Here is a 25,159-nt window from a genome sequence, read left to right on the forward strand (position 1 = left end):
ATGTAAATGCAAATGCCGTGGGGGATATTTAAATCCCCCGCGGATTTGCAATTGCCATGTGTCTCATTAGCATCCCTTTTCCGGAAAGGGATGCCAATGTAGACACAGCCAGGGAGTAATTACTTTGACTGACTCTGGGGAGTTGTTATTTCGAAGTAGCAGAAGTGGAGTGTCCACACTACTGCTATTTTAAAAGCAGGATTATAGCTTTCGAAATAACCAGCCCGTTATTTTCAAATAACAGGCATGATAGTGTGGCTGCTCTGCTTGTTATTTCAAAATAAGTATAGACCAGGGCTCTGTGAATAGCGTGTCTGTCAGAAAGTGCAAGAGGTGGGACCCTGGAGCAGAGCAGCAGTGGCTAAAGACAGACACACTTGGGCTGTCTCTAGACTGTAGGGTTTTTTCGAAAAAAGTAACCTTTTTTTTTAAAAAAAAAAACGTCACCAGCGTCTAGACTACAGCCATGTTCTTTCGAAATTAAATCGAAAGAACACGGCTTTTCTTTCGACGGCGGTACTCCTCATTTCACGAGGAATAACGCCTTTTTTCGAAAGTGCTCTTTTGCTTGTTCGAAAGTACTGATTGTAGTCTAGATGCTCTTTTTCGAAAGAAGCTTTTTCGAAAGTATTTTTCGAAAAAGCCTCTTTCGAAAGAGGCTTGCAGTCTAGAGGCAGCCATAGCGAGCTATATCTGACACAGGCATGTAGGAATCGGAAACGCCCCTGCTCCATGCTGGTTGTGTTGCTGTGTCTTTCTGCACGTCTGACTCACACTCTGGGGCAGTGTTTCCATTTCTTCCTCTTAGCCGAGTTCCTTACAAGCTCAGGCTCGTCGTTAGCAGGGAGTGACTGTTTAGGCAGGGAGCGCGCTGGCAAGCTGCGGCCGGCTGCAAGAGGCAGCCTGGTGGTGTGCCCGGCTGAGAATAGCGAGCGCACGTTGGCTGGCAGGCTTCAAACGCCGCCACCCCCTTTCCCCGCGCTCTGCAGCTGGCCCTGCTGGCAGGGAAGAGCCAGAGGTTGGGTCCGGGCGTGGGCGGGGGGAGCGTGCCTGTCTCTTTCGGAGCCCGCAGCGGCGAGGCGGGCTGGGCAGAGCTCGGTGCAAAAGGAGAGGGAGGGGTGGAGCCGCCGCTCGAAGGAGCTTCTTTCCCTCGGCGCACCGGCGGGCGCGCTCCTCCCCGCGGCGGGACGGGAGCCAGAGGAGGAGGCGGCGAGCAGCATCCCGCGAGCCCACTCCCGGAGCACCATGCTGTCCCCAGGCCGGGCGGCTCCCAGGGGCCCCGCTCCGCGAGCCTTCGCGAGCCTCGTCTCGTGTCTCCTGGCAGCGGTGGCTGCAGCGGCGGCAGGGTAGGAACAAGGGCGAGCCGCGGGGGGAGGCCGGGCGGGCTGGAGGGGAGGCGCTGTGCCCCTCTTCGGCCTGAATTCGGGGCTGCATGGAGCGCTCCCCGTGGGGCAGGTGGAGGCTGCAGAAGCCCGGGGCCAGTCATTGGCCTCGAAGGGGGCCGCTGAGACGGGTTCGCCCATGCTGCTCCCCAGCACTGCAAATGAAGGGAGCACATTTTGCAGCCAGCTGCTTCCCGCTTTCCTGTACCCTGCTTTTCGCATTCTAAAGTTAACGTCCCTCCTTAGATTGGGGGACCCCCACACCTAGATTGGGGAACCCCCACACCTACAGAATGGGAAGCGACTGTCTTGGAAGGAGTATGGCAGAAAGGGATCTAAGGGTCGTAGTGAGCCACAAGCAAAATATGAGTCAGCAGTTTGACAGTGTTGCTGAAAAAGCAAACATGATTCTGGGATGCATCAACAGGAGTGTTGTGAGCAAGACACCAGAAGTCATTCTTCTGCTGTGCTCTGCACTGATTAGGCCTCACTTGGGGCATTGTGACCAGTTCTGGGCACCACATTTCAGGAAAGATGTGGAGAAATTGGAGAAGGTCCAGAGAGGAGCAACAAAAATGATTAAAGGTCTAGAAAACATGAGCTGTGAGGGGAGACTAAAAGAATTGGGCTTGTTTAGTTTAGAAAAGAGAAGACTGAAAGGGGACATGATAGCAGTTTTCAAGTATTTAAAAGGGTGTTACAAGTAGGAGGGAGAAAAATTGTTGTCTTGGCCTCTGATGATGGGACAAGAAGCAGTGGGCTTAAATTGCAGCAAGGGAGATTAAGGTTGGACATTAGGAAACATTTCCTGGGGGGGGGGGATTACTGGAATAAAATGCCTAGGGAGATTATGGCATCTCCATCACTGGAGATATTTAAAAGGTTACATAGACATCTGTCAGGGATGATCTAGATCAGTGGTCCCCAATGTGGTGCCCATGGGTGCCATGGCGCCCGCCAGGGCATTTATGTGCGCCCACCGAATGATCTGGACCAGCCCTGGCACGTGGCCCATGGGCAACCCCTGCCCCAGGCGCGCGGCAAATGTGCGATGCCAGCCCTGGGGATGTGGCGGATGGGCGGCCCCGCCCCCAGACATGCAGCACGTGAGCGGCCCCGCCCCCAGATACCCGGCATGAGAGCGGCCCCGCCCCCCAGGTGGCTGGCAGCCCCGAAAGGTTGGGGACCACTGATCTAGATGGTGCTTGGTCCTGCCATGAGGGCAGGGGACTGGACTTGATGATCTTTTGAAGTCTTTTCCAGATTTAGTATTCTATGATTCTATGATCAGTTAGTGCTGTGCAGGAGGAACCAGATAAATCTGTCTGCCTCTCTGCTGGGCCACTTCAGAGTCAATAACCTCCCAGTTAGGGAATGTCTTTTTATAGTGCCTCAGTGATTTGCCCTTTCACATGCTAAATATATTGTGACACAACCAAAGCCTGCCACACTGAGATAGGTGTGATGTCCCTTTTTCATTTCTTGTTTATTTTCCAGGAGTTTTGCAGACTGCTCACTGCTTTATGGGATTTTCTGTTGCATTTAGTTTGAGGCCTTAGCCTCCTCCCACTGAAGTTGGTGGAGGAAGATGAAGCATAACAGGCCTGATCCTGTTGGTTCCTTTGTACAGGTGCCCACCTATGGTTTTATTGACATTAGTGGGTGTCTGCACAGACAGTGAAGTTTGCCTGCATGGGGTAACTTCTATATTACAGAAAATTAATTTGTAAGTTTCCTTCCAGACTTGATTGCTATCTACCAAAATGGGAAAGAAGGCAGGAGTTAAACCAGGGGTGGGCAATAATTTTTGTCCAGGGGCCACTTCAGACGTTTTTGAAGTGGCCCTGACGCCCTGGAAGGGATGGGGCCTCACGCGGAAGGGGAAGAGCCAGGACACTTACGTGCTTCTCCACCCACAGCCCCTGATTAGTCTGGGGGTGGGGGAGCATGTGAAGTCTCTGTCCTCCCCCAAGAGAACCCCCAGATGTTCTGAACAGCTGGCAGTTACCTCTAGGTGCCTGTGCCTCTGGTGGTGGGAGGAGACTTCATGCGCTCTCCCCCGCCCCCATGTCAGTCAGGGCCTCAGGGAGGCGAAGCCCGTGAGGTCTCTTGCTCCCTGCCCCCGCCCTGCAAGAGAGCGCTGTGTTTAGCGTCAACCACCAGCTGAGCAGCAGCTGACAGTTGACTTTAAGTGTGCCAAGCCCCTTGCAGGGTGGGAGGAGACTTGGCATGCTCCCCCTGTCCCCAGGTTCTCATTGGCTTGGGGGCGAGGGGAGCATGTGAAGTCTCTCACTCCCTGCCCTCTGATGTGCGGCACTTAGAATCAACTGCAAGGGTTAACTCTAAGTGCCACGCACTCCCCCGCCCTCGGCCCTGATTGGGTGTGGGAGCAGGAGAGTGGCAGGGCCTCCATGGGCCAGGTCAACCCTTTTGTCCCCCCCAAGTTAAATTGTACACTGCCATTGACACTACACTTATCAATAAAGTATCTTCAGTGTATTTTCCCTCTGAGGGTACGTCTAAACTACATGGCTCCGTCAACGGAGCCATGTAGATTTGTTTGTTTGGCAAAGGGAAATGAAGCTGCGATTTAAATAATCACGGCTTCATTTAAATTTAAATGGTTGCCCCGCTGTGCTGATCAGCTGTTTGTCGGCAGATCGGGGCAGTCTGGACGCTCCCCTGCTGACATGAAAGTCCTTTATCGACCGCCCCGGTAAACCTCATCCTACGAGGCATAACGGGGAGGTCGATAAAGGGCTTTCAGGTCGGCACAGGAGCGTCTAGACTAGCGCGCTGAGCAGACAAACAGCTGATTAGCTGTTCGTCTGCTCAGCGCGGCAGCCATTTAAATTTAAATGAAGCCGCGATTATTTAAATCGCGGCTTCATTTCCCTTTGCCGATCAGCCTAATCTACATGGCTCCATCGATGCAGCCATGTAGTTTAGACACACCCTGAGAGAGAGGCAAAATGATCCGGCTCGTATGGTAATGCTTGTATAAGCTTCTGCCCCAACATGCAGAAGGGTGTGTGTGTGTGTAAAAGCAGAAATACAGAGTTTGTCACCAATACAGTTATTACTTTTTTAAAACAAGATTATTAAATACCAGGCTGTGATGAGTAGATTTTATTTCCTGTTATGTTTTCTAGACCCACATTTCTAGTGACTGGACCTCAGAACATCAGGCCTGGTGCAAATGTGACTATCGTGGTAGCTCTGCTGACAGATAGCCCTCCACAAGTCACAGTGAGAGCTGAAGTGCTCAGAGGGAATGATACTGTGCTACAAGGGGAAGTTACCTTTGAAAAAGGTGAGTTGGCAGCCACAGCCAAGAGTAGTGGGTCTCAACCTTTTGGGAGTGCTATATTGCTTTCAGGAGGCTGATTTGTCTTGTGAACCCCAAGTTTCACAAAACTACTTGCTTACAAATGTAAACATACAAACGTGCCATAGTACACTATTACTGAAAAAATGCTTCCTTTCCAATTTTGTCTGTATGAAATTTTAGTTTGCACTGACGTTGCTAGTACGTTTTTGTAGCTTGTTGTAAAACTTAGCAAATATCTAGATAAGTTGATGTACCCCCTGGAAAGCTTCTGTGTAACCCCTGCATAATCATTGGCCTAGAGAGATTTAAATAAAAATTATCCTTTCTCCAAAATATCAGGGCTGTTAAAAACACATTAAAACATGAATTTTGTTTGAACATACTTGGTAAAACAAATCCACCTTGGAAATCCTATTTCCAGCTAACGGTGGAATTGTTTATTGAATAATTAATGGTTTATGTGTGTGTGCACCCATTAACTCACAATAAGCATTTTAGAAATAATATATGTAGTATGGGAGTGTCACATGACAGGATATCTGTCTGGATTTTAAAAGGACTCTGGACACCGGGACCATATGAGTCCAATACAGAAGTCCCCTCTTTTACCTTTGTTTTTGGGAGGATATTTTTTAAAGATATCTAAATCAAACAGGAATTGTTTTCGAGAAGCTATAAGGCTTGTGTGAGACAGGAAGTCAGCTTAGATGATCACAATAGACTCCTCTATGAATACCACATAGAGAGGGGCAGGGAAAGGATTTAGTACAACACATAAAAATGGTCTATTTAATTTCAACCCTGACCTAAATATCTCTGTTTTGTGTCAGTTTTTATATTTTTCCTAGTTTTCTGTTTGATACTTGGAAAGGCAAGAGCTAGACACTGGAGACAAAGGGCTGAGAAAGTAGCAGGGCCAGAAGCAAGCAAGCTGTATCAAGCTCTTGTTTTCACAGCAGGACTTGTTGGGAGTAGGAGGAGTTCTGTCCTGGAAGCACAGAAGACTTATAGCATAAAAGGCCATAAGTAGGGCCCTACCAAATTCATGGTCCCTTTTGGTCAATTTCACAGTCATAGAATTTAAAAATAGTTTCATGGTTTTAGAAATTTACATCTGAAATTTCATGATGGTGTAACTGTGTATGTGGGAGTCCTCATCTAAAAGGAACAAATACAGAGAGTTGGGGCATCACCACCCTTACTTCTGCACTGCTGTTGGTGGGGGCTCCAGCATAGATGTGAAGGTTGCCCAGACTCAGTGGGATTATCACTTTTGAGGGGGACCAGCATCATCCTTACATGAGGGCAGCTGCCCTGGATCCCATGATTGCGGAAGAGGGGCACACTGTGGTTAATCCCCAACCACTGGGCCTGGAGCTGGGGAGGAACAGGGTAGGGAGCCCCAGCCAGGGACTTCTATTGTACACCAGATCCCAGCTGCTAGCCCAACCAGGCTGGGTTGGGATGGGGCTTCCTCTTCTCCTCCAGGGGCTGCTCCTGGGACCAGGTCAGACCCAGCCTCCAGGAATTTCCTTTGGCTGCAGGAAGGTCAGCATCTGCTCTGCTTTTAGAGCTCATCTTGGCTCATAAGGGTGTCACACTGGAAGCTGCAGCAGGAAGCTCCGCAGCTGCTGAGTGGGAGTCCAGCTCTAAAAGTAGTACAGAAGTGAGTGAGGATGGCAGTTCTGACGGTGGCACGTCCATGGAGCTTCCTGCATCTGGGGGAGGTTTCTTGCAGGGGAAGAGGAATCCTGCTCAGGACTAGCAGGAGCCCAGCAAACCTACAATAGCCAGATTTCATGGCGGAGATCGAATTTATAGTCTGACACATGTTTTTCTTGGATATAAGTTTGGTAGGGCCTGAACTGTGAGCATATAGTCATCTGTGCCATTTAATTTGAAGGCCCTAGTTCAGCAAGGTACTTAAGCATATGCTTAACTCCGAGATAAAATAACCTATCAGACTGACACTCTTTAACTGCCCTCTGAATAGCAAAATAATCTTGTGTTGAATTATGTCATGATTGAATAGTGGCTTGTAAAAGTTGCTTCTGTCAATTTTGTTGACATTCTCATTTGATCTTGCCAACTGGCTGATGTGTTGACATCATTTTGATATATACTGTTTCCATGGTGCTGTTAACTACAGTGATAATGAGGCTGCCAGCTGTTTGTATGCTACTCAGGGGCAGGACAGATATTGGTGGGATACTTTAAGCTATTGACTGTATCATCTATTCCAGAACCTGTGACTAGTTCTCCACTTAGTCATCTATGCCATTTAATTTGAAGGCCCCAGTTCAGCAAATACATACGCATATGCTTAACTTTAAATGTGTGAGTAATCACTTCCTACTCAGTAAAGCACAGTGATGATTTGGGCGTTAAGGTACTTAAGCAGATGCTTAACTTTAAGCATAAACTTAAAAATGTATTTCTAAGTACTAAGTAAGAATCAGGACCTCAGTTGGTATGAGAATTTGGTCCTTATTTAACATAACTCTTTCTTTATGTAAGAAATAGAATAGAGTTGTCTATTCTCTAATGTTCGATAGGCTTGCAGTTTTAAATATTATAATTAAATTTTTGATTCCTTAGCGATATTTTTAGATGAAATATATATTGCAGCTGTATGGTTAGGTTCACATCTTTGCTTTGCTTAACGAGTAATGTAACAACTGAAACACATATACTGATGACATACCGATCTGTGGTGGATACAGAGAGACAATACAGAAGAGCCAATGACTTGAGCTTGGGTTCACATACCAGAAGCAAAATATTGGACACTGATGCAACAAGTGAGGTTATTTAGAAGTGAAGCTTTGGTTTGGAGACTTAGTTTCCTGATACTGGGGTAGAAAGGAACACATTGAATATGTTTGCAAGCAGAAACATGCTTAAACTAAGGAAAAGCTTACATGAGTAAACAGGACAAAAACATGCCCATGGGACATGAGAAGAGAAGGAGCTTGCATTTCCTGTAGTAGATCTAAGAACAACATGGAAAGAATAGTTCTGGAGAAAATATGACTATGTACATCTTCATGACAGTAGGGCCTTGCTACAGGTTTTTGTGGGTAACTCCAGTCTGTGTCAACTACAGCTCATCTCAACTGACTTGTTCTCCTTTCTTCAAAAGGATAATTATTACCATCTTTGATACCAAATCAGGGGAATTGTCAAACAAGAGGGTTTTCCATTTAAAAACTCTTGCCAGCTAAAGGAAAAACCTTACTTAATACTACTTATCTTTCACATATTTTAACTGTTTTCTCTTCCTTTCTTTCTCTTTAATAAAAGATTAAAAAAGGGTATGTTTGATTTGGTACTAAGCAATCTAAGATCACTGTATACCAAATTCTGGGCCTAGTTTAATAGTTTTTCATGTTGAACAATGACTAGGTTATGCTAACACTTGGGACCCTGTATTCCACCAAAGGGCACGTCTACACAGCAGGGCAAAAGTCGAATTAAGCTACGCAACTGGAGCTTCATCAATTGCATAGCTTAACTCAGCTTTTGGTGCTGTCTATACAGCAGGAAGTCAAAGGAAGAACACTCTTCCTTCGACTTCCTTTACTCCTTGTAAAAATGAAAGTTACAAGAGTTGGAGTAAGAAGTCCTCCAGCTCAGCATTATTTCAAAATAATGGCTTGCAGTGCAGACACACTCTTTGTTATTTTGAATAACATCAGTTATTCTGAAATAACACTGCTTTGTAGACATACCCTTAATTAGAACAACAGAGCCTGATTATGAAACTTACTTTTAAGATAGAGTGAAAACAAACAGCCTGTTTTCATTATCTGTACAGTACTGAATTATTTGAAAAAACTCAGCATATAGCATGTGTGGAAAGAACATTTAAAAAAATGTTTACTTGTAATAATATATGAGAGAATTTAATGAAACTTTTAAAAACATTTTGATTAATAAAATATGACTTATGTTAAGCTTTATTTGTTTAAGCCTAGATAAAGTAGAGATGATTAATCTAGAAAGGCTCATAGAAAATGCTGGAGTCTAAATTAGATGCAGGACAATGTAGCACTTTAAAGACTAACAAGATGGTTTATAAACCATCTTGTTAGTCTTTAAAGTGCTACATTGTCCTGCATTTTGCTTCAGCTACCCCAGACTAACACGGCTACATTTCTATCACTATTCTAAATTAGATGTGACTCAAGAAAGAGATTTTGGTGTTTTTATGGATAGTTCTTAGAAACATCTCCAGCAGTCAAAAATGCTAACAATATTAGGAACCATTAGGAAAGGGATAGATAACAAGACAGAAAATATCATACATCCCTGTACAAATTCATGGTATGTCCACACCTTGAATATTACATGCACTTTTGGTTACCCCAGCTCAAAGAAAATATATTAGAATAGGAAAAACAACAGAGAAGGACAACAAAAATGATATGTGGTTTGGAAATGCTTCTGCGTAATGAGAGGTTAAAAAGACTGGGACTGTTTTGCTTAGAAAATATATGACTAATGAGGGGATATGAGAGGTTTATAAAATCATGAATGATGGGGAGAAAGTGAATAGGTGTTATTTACTTCTTCATATAAGAACAAGGTGTGTGTGTGTGTGTTACCTGTTGGGATTTTGTGGTACCCAATAATAACCAAATGAGTCAGATGCTGGGCAGAATCAAGGGTCTTCGATACTTCAATTCAATTCAATTCAATTCAATTCAATTCAATTCAATTCAACAAGACTTTATTCAATGTGCACAAAGGCAGAGTCCAGGTACAAAAATCAGCCAGAGTCCCTGAGCAAGGAGCCCCTCCCCTTACTATTTTATAGCACATGGCAGTTACATAACACAAACCTCTGGCCAATCATATTTAACATTTCCATATATGGATTTGTTCATCACATGCTTATACTTCTCCACTCCACATGTTGAGCTCACCCCCCCTCCCCTTGGCCTTTTCTAGAATGTTCCTAGGGTGGAGAGCCACAGCATGCTTCTTTATGCATACATACCTTCTAAATAACATTTTATTTAAAATGAACACAAGCATATCCTTCACACCAAATGAAATTGATGGTGATAGTAGACAGTAGGTTTAAAACAAACTTCTTCACCCAATACATAGCAACAAATTCCACAGGTTGACTAGGAGATGTGGTGAAGCCAAAGTATAACTATGTTCAAAAAAGAATTAGGTAAGATATTTCCATTAATGACTACTAGCCAAGATGATCTGAGATGCAAGCCCATACTCTGGGTGTCCCTAACCTGTGACTGCTAGAAGCTGGGATAGGATGATAGGAGATGAATCACTTAGTAAACTGTCTTTTCTGTTCATTTTTTCTGAAACATCTGGAACTGGCTACTGTCGGAAGACAGGATACTGGGCTCAATGGACAACTGGTCTGATCCAGTATGGCCATTTTTAGGATCTGGTTGAAAATAGCTTTAATCATTTGTATGTGCTAACTGTAAACTTACTGGAATAGTAAATTATTGTATATGCATTGATCATGCCTTTCCTTTGTAGTGAAGGAAACTACTGAAACTTTGAATTAGAAAGCTATAAAAATTATCTTTCAGTCTAAGATTTGCTAAACATGCTAGAGGCTGTGAGGATGACTCAGACAAGCACAGTAATTGTCCATGTCAACACTGGAAAAATTGTTCTTGCCAGAAGCTGTGTTTTCCATATTTAATAATATGGCCCTGTACAAAAACAATGTACTATGGATGAAAATACGAGAGATGCTAAATCCCATGTGTTAACACAAACATATGACAGGGTCTCTTTTCAGTATAGCTAATAATCTTCATCTGTGTCAAGTGACTCATTGGTGTTTGCAGAGAATCTTCTTGAGAATCTGAAATGTAGTTTCTATGAAATTGTCAGGCAACAGCAGCTGGGCAGGGCGATGTGAGACTCATCCCTCCTCAGTACTCTGAGTGCCTGTGGTTGAAAATAAAAATGAAACAGGAGAGAAGTATTACTGGCTCTTTAAGAAAACATGGAATTGTACAGTTGTTACACACCCTAAAGCTTAATGATAATGAACTATGAAGAATATTTTGTAGAAAGACATGGGTATCATTCCTATGCGGTAGTCCAATTGTGCAGTGAAATTAGAATAACTTCTATAGTGCTGTTATGAACAAAGCAAAGGTAATTTAGAATAATAGACAAACTGGTCTGGAAGGGACCTTGAGAGATCATCTAGTCCAGCCCCTGGTGCTGAGGTAGGACAAAGTAGACCTAGACAATCCCTGACAAGTATTAAACCACTAATGTCTTCTTAAAACTTGGAATGATGTGGATTCTATAGCCTCCCTTTGGTAACCTATTCCAGGGCTTAACAACCCTTACAGATAAAAAATGTTTCCTAATATATAACCTAACCTATATCTCCCGTGCTACAACCCATTATTTATTATCCTGCCTTTTGTGGGTATGGAGAAAAATTGATCACTGTCCTCTTTTAACAGCCTATAACATCTTCGAAACCTGTAATTACGTCATAAGAACATAATATACATAAGAACGGCAGTACTGGGTCAGACCAAAGGTCCATCTAGCCCAGTATCCTGTCTACCGACAGTGGCCAGCACCAGGTGCCCCAGAGAGGGTGGACCGAAGACAATGATCAAGCGATTTGTCTCCTGCCATCCCTCTCCAGCCTCTGACAGACAGAGGCCAAGGACACCATTTTATCCCCTGGCTAATAGCCTTTTATGGACCTAACCTCCATGAAATTATCTAGCTTCTCTTTAAACTCTATTATAGTCCTAGCCTTCACAGCCTCCTCTGGCAAGGAGTTCCACAGGTTGACTACACGCTGTGTGAAGAAGAACTTTCTTTTATTAGTTTTAAACCTGCTCCCCATTAATTTCATTATTTCATTTGTCCCTTTCTCAGTCTTCTTTTCTCAAGACTAAACATGCCCAGGATTTTAATCTTTCCTTAGTCCAGGGGTGGGAAATAAAAAAAACGGTGGCCTGCCAGCTTTAGTGCCTAGCGGGCTGCCACTGTTATATTTAACTGTGCCTCCACAGGTATCGGGTGATTACAGCTCTTGTTGGCCATGGATTGCTGTTTGCGGCCAATGGGAGCGGCAGCATTGTCCACTAATGGCGATCCATGGCCAACACGAGATGTGATCTCGTAATACTTGCGGAGGTGCAGGTAAATGTAGAATTGGAGGCCCTCCAAAGACTAACTCTGCAGACCGGATCTGGCCTGCGGAGGGGAATTTGCCCACCCCTGCCTTAGTCAATGCAGAAGGACCCCAGGGAGACATTTTCAGAGTCTAGCCTGAAAACCTGCAAGCCCCTATTTGTTTGAACAGAGACTAGATTGAAGATGGCACCCCTGTCATTAAGTCCGAAGACTCTAGCCCTCAACTGGATTGCCCCAGTGGCCCAAATAAGAACCACTATTGCTCACTTTGAATTCTAACCCTTTAAACCTCTGTACCTAGGGTATTTGCAACATTTCTTGTCATCCCTGGTACAATAACCTTCCCCTTAGCCATATGTCTGAGTGGTTATGGGGACTCATGAGAGGTAGCTGGCTACAAGGACTAGCCGCTCAAGCACCTACAATTCTTGCCTCCAAGTCATCGTATGCCTGGCATGCTACTATTACCTAAGGGTTGGTGTATTCCAGCACTGATCAGCTGTAATAATTACACAGTTAATGCACTTGCAACATGTTGCACCAGTCCATTCTTGGGTTGCTTCCTTCCAGGCCACTTTTCTCCAGGGAGAAAGGGTGAGCATTAAATCCAGTGTAAATCTTACATCTTCTGATTGTGCAGAGGTCTTGTGTTCTCTGCAAGTCTGGGCAAATCCCAGTAGTCAGAAGTCCCATGCAGCTGACCTTTTTTAAGGAGGCAAGAATGTAGGTCTGTTCACTTCCACTGGCTGCCAGCAGCTGTATGTTCTTTAGAAGGTGATGTTTGGGGCTTCAGGGGGAAGAGAGCTGCATGTGACAGAGAAGTATTCAACCACATATGCCTCTGTCCAGGATGGCAACCTGTCCTCACTCCCTAGCCTAACATGCAACCTTGGTAACAATTTTATAGCCCTGAAAGTGTTAATAGGGCATTGTCTCACAGACTATTGTAGGGAAAATTGAATAGCTATTGATGAAGTCAGCTGTGGCAGAAAGCACAGCCACTAGCATGGCTCTGGGAACAACATCACCACCTTTACACCCACCTTTGGCAAAAACAAAAGATCCACTGGAATGACTATACTCCCCACATTGGGTTTGACATCAGCCGCACTGTATATTTCAGGCCCAGCATGTTTACAGTCTTGGGAATTTTGACTGAGCAGCTGCAGTTGAGCTGTTTGATTCTACTAAACTGGCCACTGGCCCATGCAGATGAAGTGAGAGTGTACTCCATCACTGTCCTGTCAGAGATCCTTCATAGCTCTGTCAAATGAGGCTATGTCTACACTGCAGAGATCTATCGGAAAAAGGTATGCCAATTGCCCATCTCCACTGGGCCACATTTCGGAAAAGCCTCTTTTTTCGGAAGAGCCCTTCTTCCTCTTGGGAGGGGGAAGACAGGGCTTCCAAAAGAGTGCTTCTGCACTTCCGCAAAAAAAAGTGGAAGAGCAGATACGTTCCCTGGACGCGGTGGAATTTTTCTGCGATACCTCTGGTACCCTGGAAAACCCCCATAGTGTAGACATAGCCTGGGAGAGAAAATAGCAGGTTCTTGTTCATAATCTGTTGGGGTATGTCTACACTACAAAGTTAATTCGAACTAACAGGCGTTAGTTCGAATTAACTTTGATAGGCGCTACACATACAAACTGCTAGTTCGAACTTAATTTGAACTAGCGGAGCGCTTAATTCGAACTAGGTAAACCTCATTCTACGAGAACTAACGCCTAGTTCGAATTAAGTAGTTGGAATTAAGGGCTGTGTAGCCACTTAATTCGAACTAGTGGGAGGCTAGCCCTCCCCAGCTTTCCCTGGTGACCACTCTGGCACCACCAGGGAAACTCTTCTGCCCCCCTCCCGGCCCCGGAGCCCTTAAAGGGGCACGGTCTGGCTATGGTGCCCGTGCCAGGTGCAAGCCTGCCAGCACCCAGCCAGCAGACCCTGCACCTGGCACGGCACGGACCAGCCACCTGCTGCCACCCAGCCCTCCGCCTCTTCTCGGGACCAGGCTGGCGGCTCCCAGGAGCCTGCCAGGGGCCGCAAGAGGCAGGCGCCCGCCTGGTCTAGTGCAGAGATCATGGACCTCATCCACGACCTCCGCACTAGGCACAGGAAAGTGGCCGTCTAGGCCAGGATAGCTGCCAGCCTGGCCACCCAGGAGCAGGTTTGCATGAAAATCAAGGTGGTCCAGTGAGACCCCTGACCCTGAGCCCTGAGCTTAGAACGGCCGTACTGGGTCAGACCAAAGGACCATCTAGCCCAGTAGCCTGTCTGCTGACAGCGGCCCACACTAGGTACCCTGGAGGGGATGGACCCAAGACAATGACCAAGCCATTTGTCTCGTGCCATCCATCTCCAGCCTTCCACAAACAGAGGCCAGGGACACCATTTCTATCCCCTGGCTAATACCACTCCATGGACCCAACCTTCTGTGAATTTATCTAACTTCTCTTTAAACTCTGTTCTAGTTCTAGCCTTCACAGCCTCCTGCAGCAAGGAGTTCCACAGGTTGACTGTTTGCTTTGTAAAAGAAGAACTTTCTGTTATTAGTTTGAAGCCTGCTACCCATTCATTTAATTTGGTGTCCTCTAGACCTTCTATTATGGGAACTAATGAAGAACTTTTCTTTATGCACCCTCTCCACACCACTCGTGCTTTTATAGACCTCTATCATATCCCCCCTCAGTCTCCTCTTTTCTAAGCTGAGAAGTCCCAGTCTCTTTAGCCTCTCTTCATATGGGACCTGTTCCAAACCCCTGATCATTTTAGTTGCCCTCCCCTCTCCCACCCTCTCTCTTCCCCTCTCCCACCTCCTTTTCCCAGTCTCCCCGAGTTTTGTTCAATAAAGAGAGTTTCTATTTTTGAACTCACGTGTCCTTTATTTTGTACATCAGGAAGGGGGGCTAGGCAGGGGTAAGTGGAAGTAGGTGAGGGAGGACTGGGGTGGCTCTTTGGGCTCCTCGGGGTGGAAGCTCTCCTGAAGCCCCTCGATTGACCCCCCCCCCGGATGGCAGCCTGTGGCAAGTGCAGCCGGGCTGATGGCTGAGTGCTGTGATGTGCCGAGTGTGGGCATTCAGGGCACTCCAAGCCAGGACTGCTTTGCTGTCCCTCATCGAGTTAGACAAGCGAGCGGGGAACCCCTGAGAACTGTGTCCAGGGTGGGGGTCGGGTCCCTTTAAGCACAGCCCTCGGCTAGCCTGAGACAGCAGCTCCACGCTCTAAGTCCTAATCTGATGCCCTGCCGGCACTGCTTCCGGCCATCCTTAACCTCGGTTCAGGGTCCACTCAATGTGGACATGCTAGTTCGAATTAGCGAAACGCTAATTCGAACTAGTTTTTGGGTCTAGATGCACTAGTTCGAATTAGGGGTGTGTCTAGACTCCATGCCTCCTTCGACGGAGGCATGTAGATTAGCCAGATCGGAAGAGGGAAATGAAGCCGCGATTAAAATAATCGCGGCTTCATTTAAATTTAAATGGCTGCCCCGATCTGCCGATCAGCTGTTTGTCGGCAGATCGGGAGAGTCTGGACGCGATGCCCCGACAAAGAAGCCTTTCTTCATCGACACAGGTAAACCTGGTTTCACGAGGCTTACCTGTGTCGATGAAGAAAGGCTTCTTTGTCGGGGCATCGCGTCCAGACTCTCCCGATCTGCCGACAAACAGCTGATCGGCAGATCGGGGCAGCCATTTAAATTTAAATGAAGCCGCGATTATTTTAATCGCGGCTTCATTTCCCTCTTCCGATCTGGCTAATCTACATGCCTCCGTCGACGGAGGCATGGAGTCTAGACACACCCTAGCTTAGTTCGAATTAACTAATTCGAAGTAAGTTAGTTCGAATTAGTGCTGTAGTGTAGACGTACCCTTGCTCACATTCCGAGACTAGAGTAGTTACTGTTAATCTCTGCTACTCATGCTACCCCATCATTTGTTCTGGTCATGAATGTGAAACTGCAACTTATTTTCTGCCTAACCATTCCTTTTCACTTGATCCATGAAGATATCTACTAGGCAGCACATACAAGCTGTGCAGCCAGTTCTGCAACCATGTGCTGTATGCAGAGCTGCTTTTACCAACTATTGAGAAACATGCTTGGAAACAGCGTGTGTTTGCACTGCCTCAGGAGATGCACAGGGATTATGCCAACATTTTTCAATACTGCAATGGAAAAATCCATGTCTGCGTCTAGATTGGCAAGTTTTTCCGCAAAAGCACGTGCTTTTGCGGAAAAACTTGCCAGCTGTCTACATTGGCCACTTGAATTTCCGCAAGAACACTGACGATCTCATGTACGAATGTCAGTGTTCTTGCGAAAATACTATGCTGCTCCCGTTCTTACAAAAGCCCTCTTGCGCAAATGCTTTTGCGCAAGAGGGCCAGTGTAGACAACGTGGTATTCTTTTGTGCAAAAAAGCCCCGATCATGAAAATGGCGATCGGGGCTTTCTTGTGAAAAAACGAATCTAGATTGGTGCAGACGCTTTTCCGCAAAAAGTGCTTTTGTGCAAAAGTGTCCGTGCCAATCTAGACGCTCTTTTTTGCAAATGCTTTTATCGGAAAAACTTTTCCGTTAAAAGCACTTGCGGAAAATCATGCCAGTCTAGACGTAGCACATGAGATTAATAGTACTGTATACTTTGACTGGAGGGACAGGATTAGCAGTTGGGCAAAATAGGCAGGAGGCAGATCCCTGCACTTACATCTTGAGGTGTTAGGTGCTATAGAAATACCTAGACAGATAGCAAATAATCAGAAAATCGTTTGACCTCCAAGCATATATGCAAGCATATATCCTTGCTGCCTTTGTCAGACCCCCCAGAAGGCTATTCTAGAATGTCACTTCTCTGACCTTTGTCTATTTTCAAGGCTAAACTTGTTGGCTTTATATCCATTTGTTTTTGTGTCCATGTTGGCATTTAAATTAAATTACTCCCTGACATTTATCCCTTTTATGTATTTAAGGAGAGAAATCATTTCTTTGCATTCTTTTGGTTAGACTAAAAAAGGTTTCCTATCATAGGATAGGTTTTCCAATTCTCTGATCATCCTTATAGCTCTTCTCAGAACTTGTTCCAGTTTTGAATTCATCTTTCTTAAATATGGTAGGCCATAATTGTACACACTATTTCAGATGGGATCACACTAGTGCCTTGTGTGTTACTAACACTTCCCTGTCTATACTGGAAATATTTTGCCTCATACATTTTCAGACTGCACTAGCTCTTTATCACAGTTGCATCACATTAGTAGCTCATCATCCTACCATCAACAAATACACCTAGGTCTTTCTCCTCTTCTGTCATTTCCAATTAATAAATCACCAGGGGTATGTCTATACTATCACCCTAGTTCGAACTAGGGTGGTAATGTAGGCAACCGGAGTTGCAAATGAAGCCCGGGATTCCTGGGCTTCATTTGCATATAGCCGGGCGCCGCCATTTTTAAATGTCTGCTAGTGTGGACTCCGTGCCGCGTGTAGCCGTGCGGCACGGAGTCCGCATTAGTGGACATTTAAAAATGGCGGCGCCTGGCTATATGCAAATGAAGCCCGGGAAATTCAAATCCCGGGCTTCATTTGCAACTCCGGTTGCCTACATTACCACCCTAGTTCGAACTAGGGTGGTAGTGTAGACATACCCCAGGTTATAAAATGAGGAATATAGGGATGCTGAAAGAATGTGCCCGCCTTTTTGGAAACTTCTAAAAAGTGGATGCGTTCCCTGGATGTGGCAGAGTTTTCTTGGGATACCTCTGGTATCCCAGAAAAACTGCAGTCTACACATAGGCTCAGTGCATGACCTAAATGCACTATGAAATTTCAATTCATTTCTATTACACCATTTTTCAGTCATCCAGATCTTCTTGTATGGTATTTCAGTTCTCCCCCTTATTGGTAATACTTCCCAAACCCTGTGTCACCTGCAAATTTTATTATCACACTCACACTTTTTGTGCCAAGATCATGAGTAAAAATGTTAAATGAGTAGTCCCAAGACCAGTCCCTGAAGATCTTCACTAGTAATCTTTCTCCAGCCTGACAATTAACCTTTCAGTATGACCCATTGGGGTCTCCTCTTTAACCAGTTCCTTATCACCTTTCAGTCCTCATATTAATCCCCACCTTCTCCATTTTAATTAATAATTTCCCATGTGGATCTATATCAAATGCTTTACAGAAAGGTAAGTGGATTATATCTGCTGCATTTTCCTTTGTCTAAAAACAATGATCTTCTCACAAAAAGAGATTAGGTTTGTTTGGCACTTCTGTAAAATCTAACTTACATAAAATCTTGTTGTATTTTACTCCAGTTACTGATTACCTCTAAATACTAAACTACCTTCTCTTTCAAAAATTGTTCTAATACCTTATATCAAATTGAGATCAAACTAACAGACCTGTAGTTTCTCAGATCACTTTTTTCTGTCTTAAAAAATAGGTACTCTTTAATCTCTACCACATCCTCAGTGCCATGCCACTTCTTTCCTTGGTTTCTCTATTTATATGGCTATAGAACCTTTTGCAATTGGTTTTAATTTCCTTTCTATGGTCCAACTTCAGCTTTTGGAAATTCTTACCTTTTCCCTATACTTTCTGATTTTTAGGAGTTGGCTTTCCTTTACTGATCCTTCCTGTTTTCCATAACTTGTAGGCTTTCTGCTTTCTCTAAATAATCTTTTGGCGATCATCCAGTTTGGTCTGTAACCTTTCCCTACAGTTTTTACCTCTTGTTTGAGATGCAGGTTTCAGGTAGCTTCTGCAACTTTAACTTAAAGTAATTCCAAACCTCCTGCCCATTCAGATCCTTGAGGTCTCAGTCCAGGTCACTTCCTTGACTAATCCCCCTAATTTTTAAAAGCTTGCCCTTTTGAAATCAAGGACCCTCATTGCAAACCTTTGTTTCTTTATCCTTCCATTTAGTTTATGGGCACGTCTAGACTACATCCGTCTGTCGAAAGAGGGATATAAATGAGCCTGATCGAAAGTTCAAACGAAGCGCGGATTTAAATATCCCGTGCTTCATTTGCATATTCACGTCTGATTCCTGTTTTGAAATAGGGTATTTCGAAAGTGAATCTGCTCTCTAGACATGGTTCTTTCGAAAAAAAATCCTTTTTTCAAAGAACCTGTACTCCTCATTTTTTTCAGGAGTACAGGTTCTTTCGAAAAAGGTTTTTTTTTTCCGAAAGAACCACGTCTAGACTGTAGTGTCACTTTTGAAATACCCTTTTTTGAAACAACAATCAGATGTGAATATGCAAATGAAATGCGGGATATTTAAATCTGAGCTTCATTTGCACTTTTGATCAAGCTCATTTACATCCTTCTTTTGACAGAGGGATGTAGTCTAGACGTGTAAATGAATAGCTTGAACTAAGGCTGTTGACCCTGCCATTATTAGTAGCACTTGACCTCCAATCTATATTAGGGAAATTAAAGTTTTTCCTAGTAGAATTTATTTAATTAAAAATACGGTCTCCATATTAAAAAGTCTCTATCCATATCCAGTTCAGATCCTGGGGTCTATGGTAGACCCCAAGACTATGCCAGTGGAGCCTCTGGGGTTGCAACCACTGTGTTAATTCTTTAATGATTTAACCTGATTGGCAGAAAATATAACAGTGTAAGTATATTTTATGAGCCTGGTATGATTTCAGTTACTATATAAGATGAGAATTTTAACATACTTTAAATAAAACTATAAAATCAACATATAAAATATTTTTCTAGGCTTTCTTTCACAACGGAAAATTAATTTCCTCTTTGTGTATATTTTAGCCCCTGATCTTTGTTTAGGCTGTGGAATATTTATAGGGGATGTGTTTGGCTATGTCATAGCAACTAATAAGGATTCTTTCAACAAGGTAATAAAAATAGTTGTATAGGTTTTGTGGAAATCCCAAACCAGGAGAATTTTGCAGAACAAATTTTCTTGGTTTCTCTGGTATTAAGCTGCTTTGACACACACTGTTTGGGGAAAAAGGGTTTTCATCTGTTACTCTGAAGAAAAAAATTGTAAATTTGTCCTGAACAAGAATATGTAAACACATCTGGTAAAAGAAAGAAATGAAGTCATTTAAACTAGCTGAACTTCTGTTCCATTGGGTCCAATCATGAAGTCCTTGATGGCACCATGCTTCTGTTTAGGTGAGACACAATCGTTACAGGAGTGTTCTATATATGAAAATAGGTAACTAATAAGGCAGAGGCAATGTGGGGGGACATCTGAGGTTACAGATTTCTGCAGACTTTGTTTCACAGGGCAGTAAAGGGAGGGAAGTATTCAGGTTGCCTCTTCCAGGATTTCCAGTAGCGAGGAGGCAGTGACTCAATTCAGCGCAGGGAGAGAGAAAGCACCAGAGTGTCTGGCTACAGGCAAGAGTCTCCCCCAAGATACCTGGTTCTGCTTTTCCTTCCCTGCTGTTGGAGTCCCAGCACTTCCCATTGCCTGCTTTGCAGATTGCCCTGGGGCAAAGGCCGTTCTCCTAAATCGCACACCATTGGGCTTCTGCTTTCCATTTAGTGCCAGCTTCTAAGGTGAGTTCGTTAGTGGGTGGTGCTCCCTCCCCGAACCCTACTTCCTTGGGTTGGCCCAAGCCATCTGTTCTCATCCACCTGAGCTTCTTTGGGGTCACTTGCCACCCTGAAGGCTCCTCCATGCCCCGTGGGTAGGGATACAACTCACAATTTGAAAAACTCTATTCTAGGTCCAGAGGTGACGTGGGGAGGCCATGTGGTGTCCCATCTCTGCTATCAACAGCTACATGTCACCTCTGTATTAGGTGCTACTCAAAAATGAGCAAAACTGGGAATTTCTATCCCATAGGAAATGCTGATATTTCAACATTTATTTGTATCCCAAATTGGGACAAAACGTTAAAATATCAAAATTTTTCATGGAACAAACAATGTGAAAAAAATCAGAGATGATGAAAAATTTTCTTTCAGCATTTTCAGTCAAAACAGAACAGTTTGGTTTTCCCAAATAAAAATGTTTTGCTTCTGTTTGTTTCAAGTCCTATTGTGGTGCAGTGCCTCATAGGAGCTGTAGTTTGGGTGTCTGATCCTACTATTTGCCCTATTGACCAAGCTTCACTCCCTTCCCATCCAGGCCATCCAGCACTGGACTCAGTCAGAGGAAAGATTGATGTATCATGGGAGAAGTAGTCTGGCCAGGGAGCCAGGCAAGATAAAGAGGGCCTGAACCACAACTCCCACGAAGCAAGGTGACACCACAGGGAAATGGTGTTCAGTGCTGAACTGAGCAGAAATGAAACATTGAAAATTATTATTTAGCAGAAACTGCGTTTTCAGATAGAAAATTCCCAACCAGCTCCATTGTTACTAGTTGGAGTTCAAGAATATGTAACATGAGCCTCTGAGTTTGGTAGCACCATGTAACAGGGTGCACCTCTGCTCTTGTCTTCCTTCCCCACAGAAATTGTGCAGATTCCCAGTATCATTGTAAATTCATGGTATCATTTATTTTGGCTCTCCATCAGGACTGGAGGGGAACAAAGGTCATAAGAACATAAGAATGGCCATGCTGGGTCAGACCAAAAATCCATCTAGCTTAGTGTTATCTCTTCTGACAGTGGCCAATGCCAGGTGCCCCAGAAGGAGTGAATAGAACAGAAATCATCAAATGATCTATCCCTTGTCACTCATTCCCAGCTTCTGGAAAACAGGGAAGGGAAACCATTGCTGCTCATACTAACAGCCATTGATGGAACACTCCTCTGTGAATTTATCTAGCTCTTTTTTGAACCCTGTTGAGATTCTGGCCTTCGCAACATCCTCTAGCAAGGAGTTCCACAGGCTGTGCAGTTTGTGAAAAAATACTTCCTTTTGTTTGTTTTAAACCTGCTACCTATTATTTGTATTTGGCGACCACTAGTTCTTGTGTTATGGGAAGGAGTAAATAACTTTTCTTTATTTGCTTTCTCCACACCTTGGCTTCAATATGAGGTTTGATTGAATAAGAGAGTTAAGATTTGATACTGAAATGTTGATATTTTTAGCCATATTCTTTAGTTGCATAAAGGGCCAGGTCTTTAGCTAGTATAGTATAGTATAAACTGGCATAGCTCTATTAGAAATATGCTGACTTACATCTGATGAGAATCCAATCTCAAATGTTCAAGCCCTTAGAGGAATCACACTAATCTTTTAAAACTACAAATAAAGTAATCATAAGTATCTGCAGCAACATATAGTAATGGGAACCCCACAGTTGTTTCATGCCAGAGAAGCTGCTCTTGGAATGGTGTTAACTGTCTGCAGAATGTTGTTAATTAAATAAAATTTGGTTCACAAGTGAAGTTTTGAAAAAAATATGTAATACATGTTGTAGCCGCATACTGGCATAAAAAAGAATTTTTCAGCTGAGAAAGTTGGTAGCTCATTATGAATGGAATGTGGCAGGAGTTTGAAGGGATAACTGTTAAGGAAAACAGTGAATAAGTGGGAAAACCTTCCTGGCAAGGCAGCTCACATTAACACTTACAAGTAAAGTCACAAACTTGGCTATGTTAAGTTCCTAACAAGATGCTGTAATCAGAATCTAGATGTGACCTAACATTGCAGATGGCTTATTTATGGTTCAACTTGGACATTTTTTAAGTTAACATTTTCAATTTTATTCCTTATGGTAGGAGGGAACATTGGCTAGTGAATAGTAGGGTAATGGTCCTGGTAGTAAGAATTCATAAGCAATGGGAACATTAGAAAACATATACAAAAATGACTTTCACTGTTGCTAACACCAATTCAGCTGCACCATTGTCAGCAATACATCTTATCATTGTGTAGGTAGGTGGATTGCCAGGGTCAAGTTGGTGAGCTTCATCAACACTGTGCTGAAAACAGGTGATGGACAGCAGATCCCTTGGTTTCCTGAAAAGCCTTTTCCTTATATCTCTCTGGGACAGCCAGATTTTCCTGGCTCTAGATAAGCTTATACTGCTCTTAATAGAGTTCAATGTTAAATGTCAGGAAGAGATCAACAGAGAGACAATGTAAGTGAGGTAATATCTTTTATTGGAGCAACTCCTGCTGGTGAGAGAGGTAAGTTTTCCAGAGGAATATATCAGTGAATCAGAAGAGAGTCTGCCTATTCACATACTTTGAAAGACTTCCTGAAGTTCCTCCCATATATGGCAGCCAACGGTGACAGAATGATAGGCTCCCAGCTGTGATGAAGTGGACCAGATACTAAATGCTGTACTTAGCAGTTGCCAAAGAGACGAAAATATTATTTACTTATTTCCTGCAGCTCCTGAATTCTCTGTGGCTGTGAAACCTAAGAGGCCTGAGGACTGTCTGGTTGTCAGCGACTGCACAAACTACTTTGCAGCTGATAACAGCCCTTCGGCTATGTCTACAATGGCGGCTTCTTGTGCCAGAAATACGCAAATGAGGCTCAGCATGGAATATCGCTGAGCGTCATTTACATACCTAATGAGCCGCCATTTTTTGCAGAAGAGGCTCTTGCACCAGAAAGAGCTATCTACACTGCCCCTTCTTTGCGCAAGAAAAACCCTCTTGCACAATGCCGTTATTCCTGAAAATAATCAGCATAGCGGCATTGCGCAAGAGGGTTTTTCTTGCGCAAGAAGGGGCAGTGTATACACTCCTTCTGGAGCAAGAGCCTCTTCTGCAAAAAATGGCGGCTCATTAGGTATGCAAATGAGGCTCTGCGATATTCCACGCTTAGCCTCATTTGCATATTTCTGGCGCAAGAAGCCGCCAGTATAGACATAGCATTGGAGAGAACTTCCTAGGTGTCTGAGGCCAAATTCTGCCAACAGATGCATATAAGCAGCTGCAATTAAAACCTGGGTGCTTCTGAAGAATGTGTTTCTCTGCATGAGGGCCTGTGGTTATGACTCATGTGGCTGAACCCATGTTTAAATTCTAACGTGTGGCATATACTAAGTGGGGTTTTTCCTTTGCCCATCTCATATCAGCTGAGTTATTCTGGCTTTACTTCACATAGATGTCTTTTCATTTAAAACATTGAGGAGAATTAATGCTGTATTCAGGAGCTTGGTAAGGAGAAAATTCAATTTTTTTGAAATACTGTATAAGAAGCAACAATCCTTAAGTACTTACTTCTGGCAAAACTCCCATTGACATCAGAAGCAGGTTTGCCTGAATTTATGTTTCAGGAGAGCGAAGAAACAAGTATACCTGAGAATCAGATTAATTTTTTTACTTCTCATGAATAATCACCACCAGTAATAAAGGTTCCTCAGGCCAAATTAAGACATCAGCTATTTCCATGCAACAGCATTGATCTAAAATTATGCCTTTGTGACCGTGCTGCAAAACCATTGTTTTCAATAGGTTTATTTACACAGATGCAACTGAATAGATTTTAGCGAACAATTCCATTGATGATGGACATGTAATCCATTTCTCTTGCTCTCTAATTTATGTAATGTGTGCAATAGTAATAAGAAAACACTACTAAAAACTTTTGTTATTAAAATCAGCACACATGACTCAGTATACACAGGATGAACATTTTATGAAGGGGTGCCATTTTTATAAAATTGTGATTTTCAGTTTTCACAAAGAACAAACAGATGCCTGATGAAATTGATATGTGATCCATTTATAACTGATAAATGACACAATATAGAATTCAATATTACAATATAGTAAAATTAGGTACTAAGGAGAATTTTGCATAGATTAGAATTCGGTTTTCAGTTGAAATTTCTTGTAAAGACAGGGAAATTTTATGGTTGAGATGATGGACTAGAACTCAGGAGGAGCTGGATTAAATTCCTGGCTTTGCCACAGACTTTCTTTGTGATCTTAGAATAGTCACTTTGTGCCTCAGTTCCTCATCTGTAAAAATTCTGAGGGTGCTAGGAGGACAATGTAATTTTTGTTAATGCTTTGAAAATTTAAACCTTTGGCTTAATTGCAAATTCATTTGAAAATTCAGAGTCAGATCAGATATGGACTTGGACAATAATTTAGTATATTTGTACACTTTATAAAATGCTAATTTATAAAAGGAAAAATACCACTGAAGGAACAACAAATAGAATGGTTTATATGATGCAATTAAGTCTGTTATGGTGGGAGTCACTAAAAGGTGATGTCACACAAAAAGGATTTTCAGTTTTCGAAGAAAAACTGTGTTGGTGTTAGTATTGTGTGGTAGAGTCTTTAGATCTCAGCAAAACAGTTTGATCTCACCTTGGAGCTCTCTAATTTGGTACAAAGTTGCTTCTTGGACAAGTGGGTGTTATAATTTGGGTTGAGA

At 43.5% G+C, this 25,159-nt stretch overlaps 1 protein-coding gene across 1 annotated transcript in view; it reads left to right on the forward strand.

Moving 5' to 3' along the window:
- Positions 1 to 849: 849 nt before the first annotated feature.
- Positions 850 to 25,159, forward strand: part of CD109 (CD109 molecule) — a 136,355-nt gene continuing 112,045 nt past the window's right edge. Inside the window, exons 1-2 of the mRNA XM_075923776.2 lie at positions 850 to 1,346; positions 4,535 to 4,695. Coding sequence (XP_075779891.2) covers positions 1,246 to 1,346; positions 4,535 to 4,695 — 262 coding nt within the window. The 5' untranslated portion in view covers positions 850 to 1,245. The remainder of the gene's footprint in view (positions 1,347 to 4,534; positions 4,696 to 25,159) is intronic.

Source organism: Pelodiscus sinensis, chromosome 3 (assembly GCF_052426305.1).
Source record: "Pelodiscus sinensis isolate ZL-2025 chromosome 3, ASM5242630v1, whole genome shotgun sequence".
Taxonomy (NCBI): Eukaryota; Metazoa; Chordata; order Testudines; family Trionychidae; genus Pelodiscus; species Pelodiscus sinensis.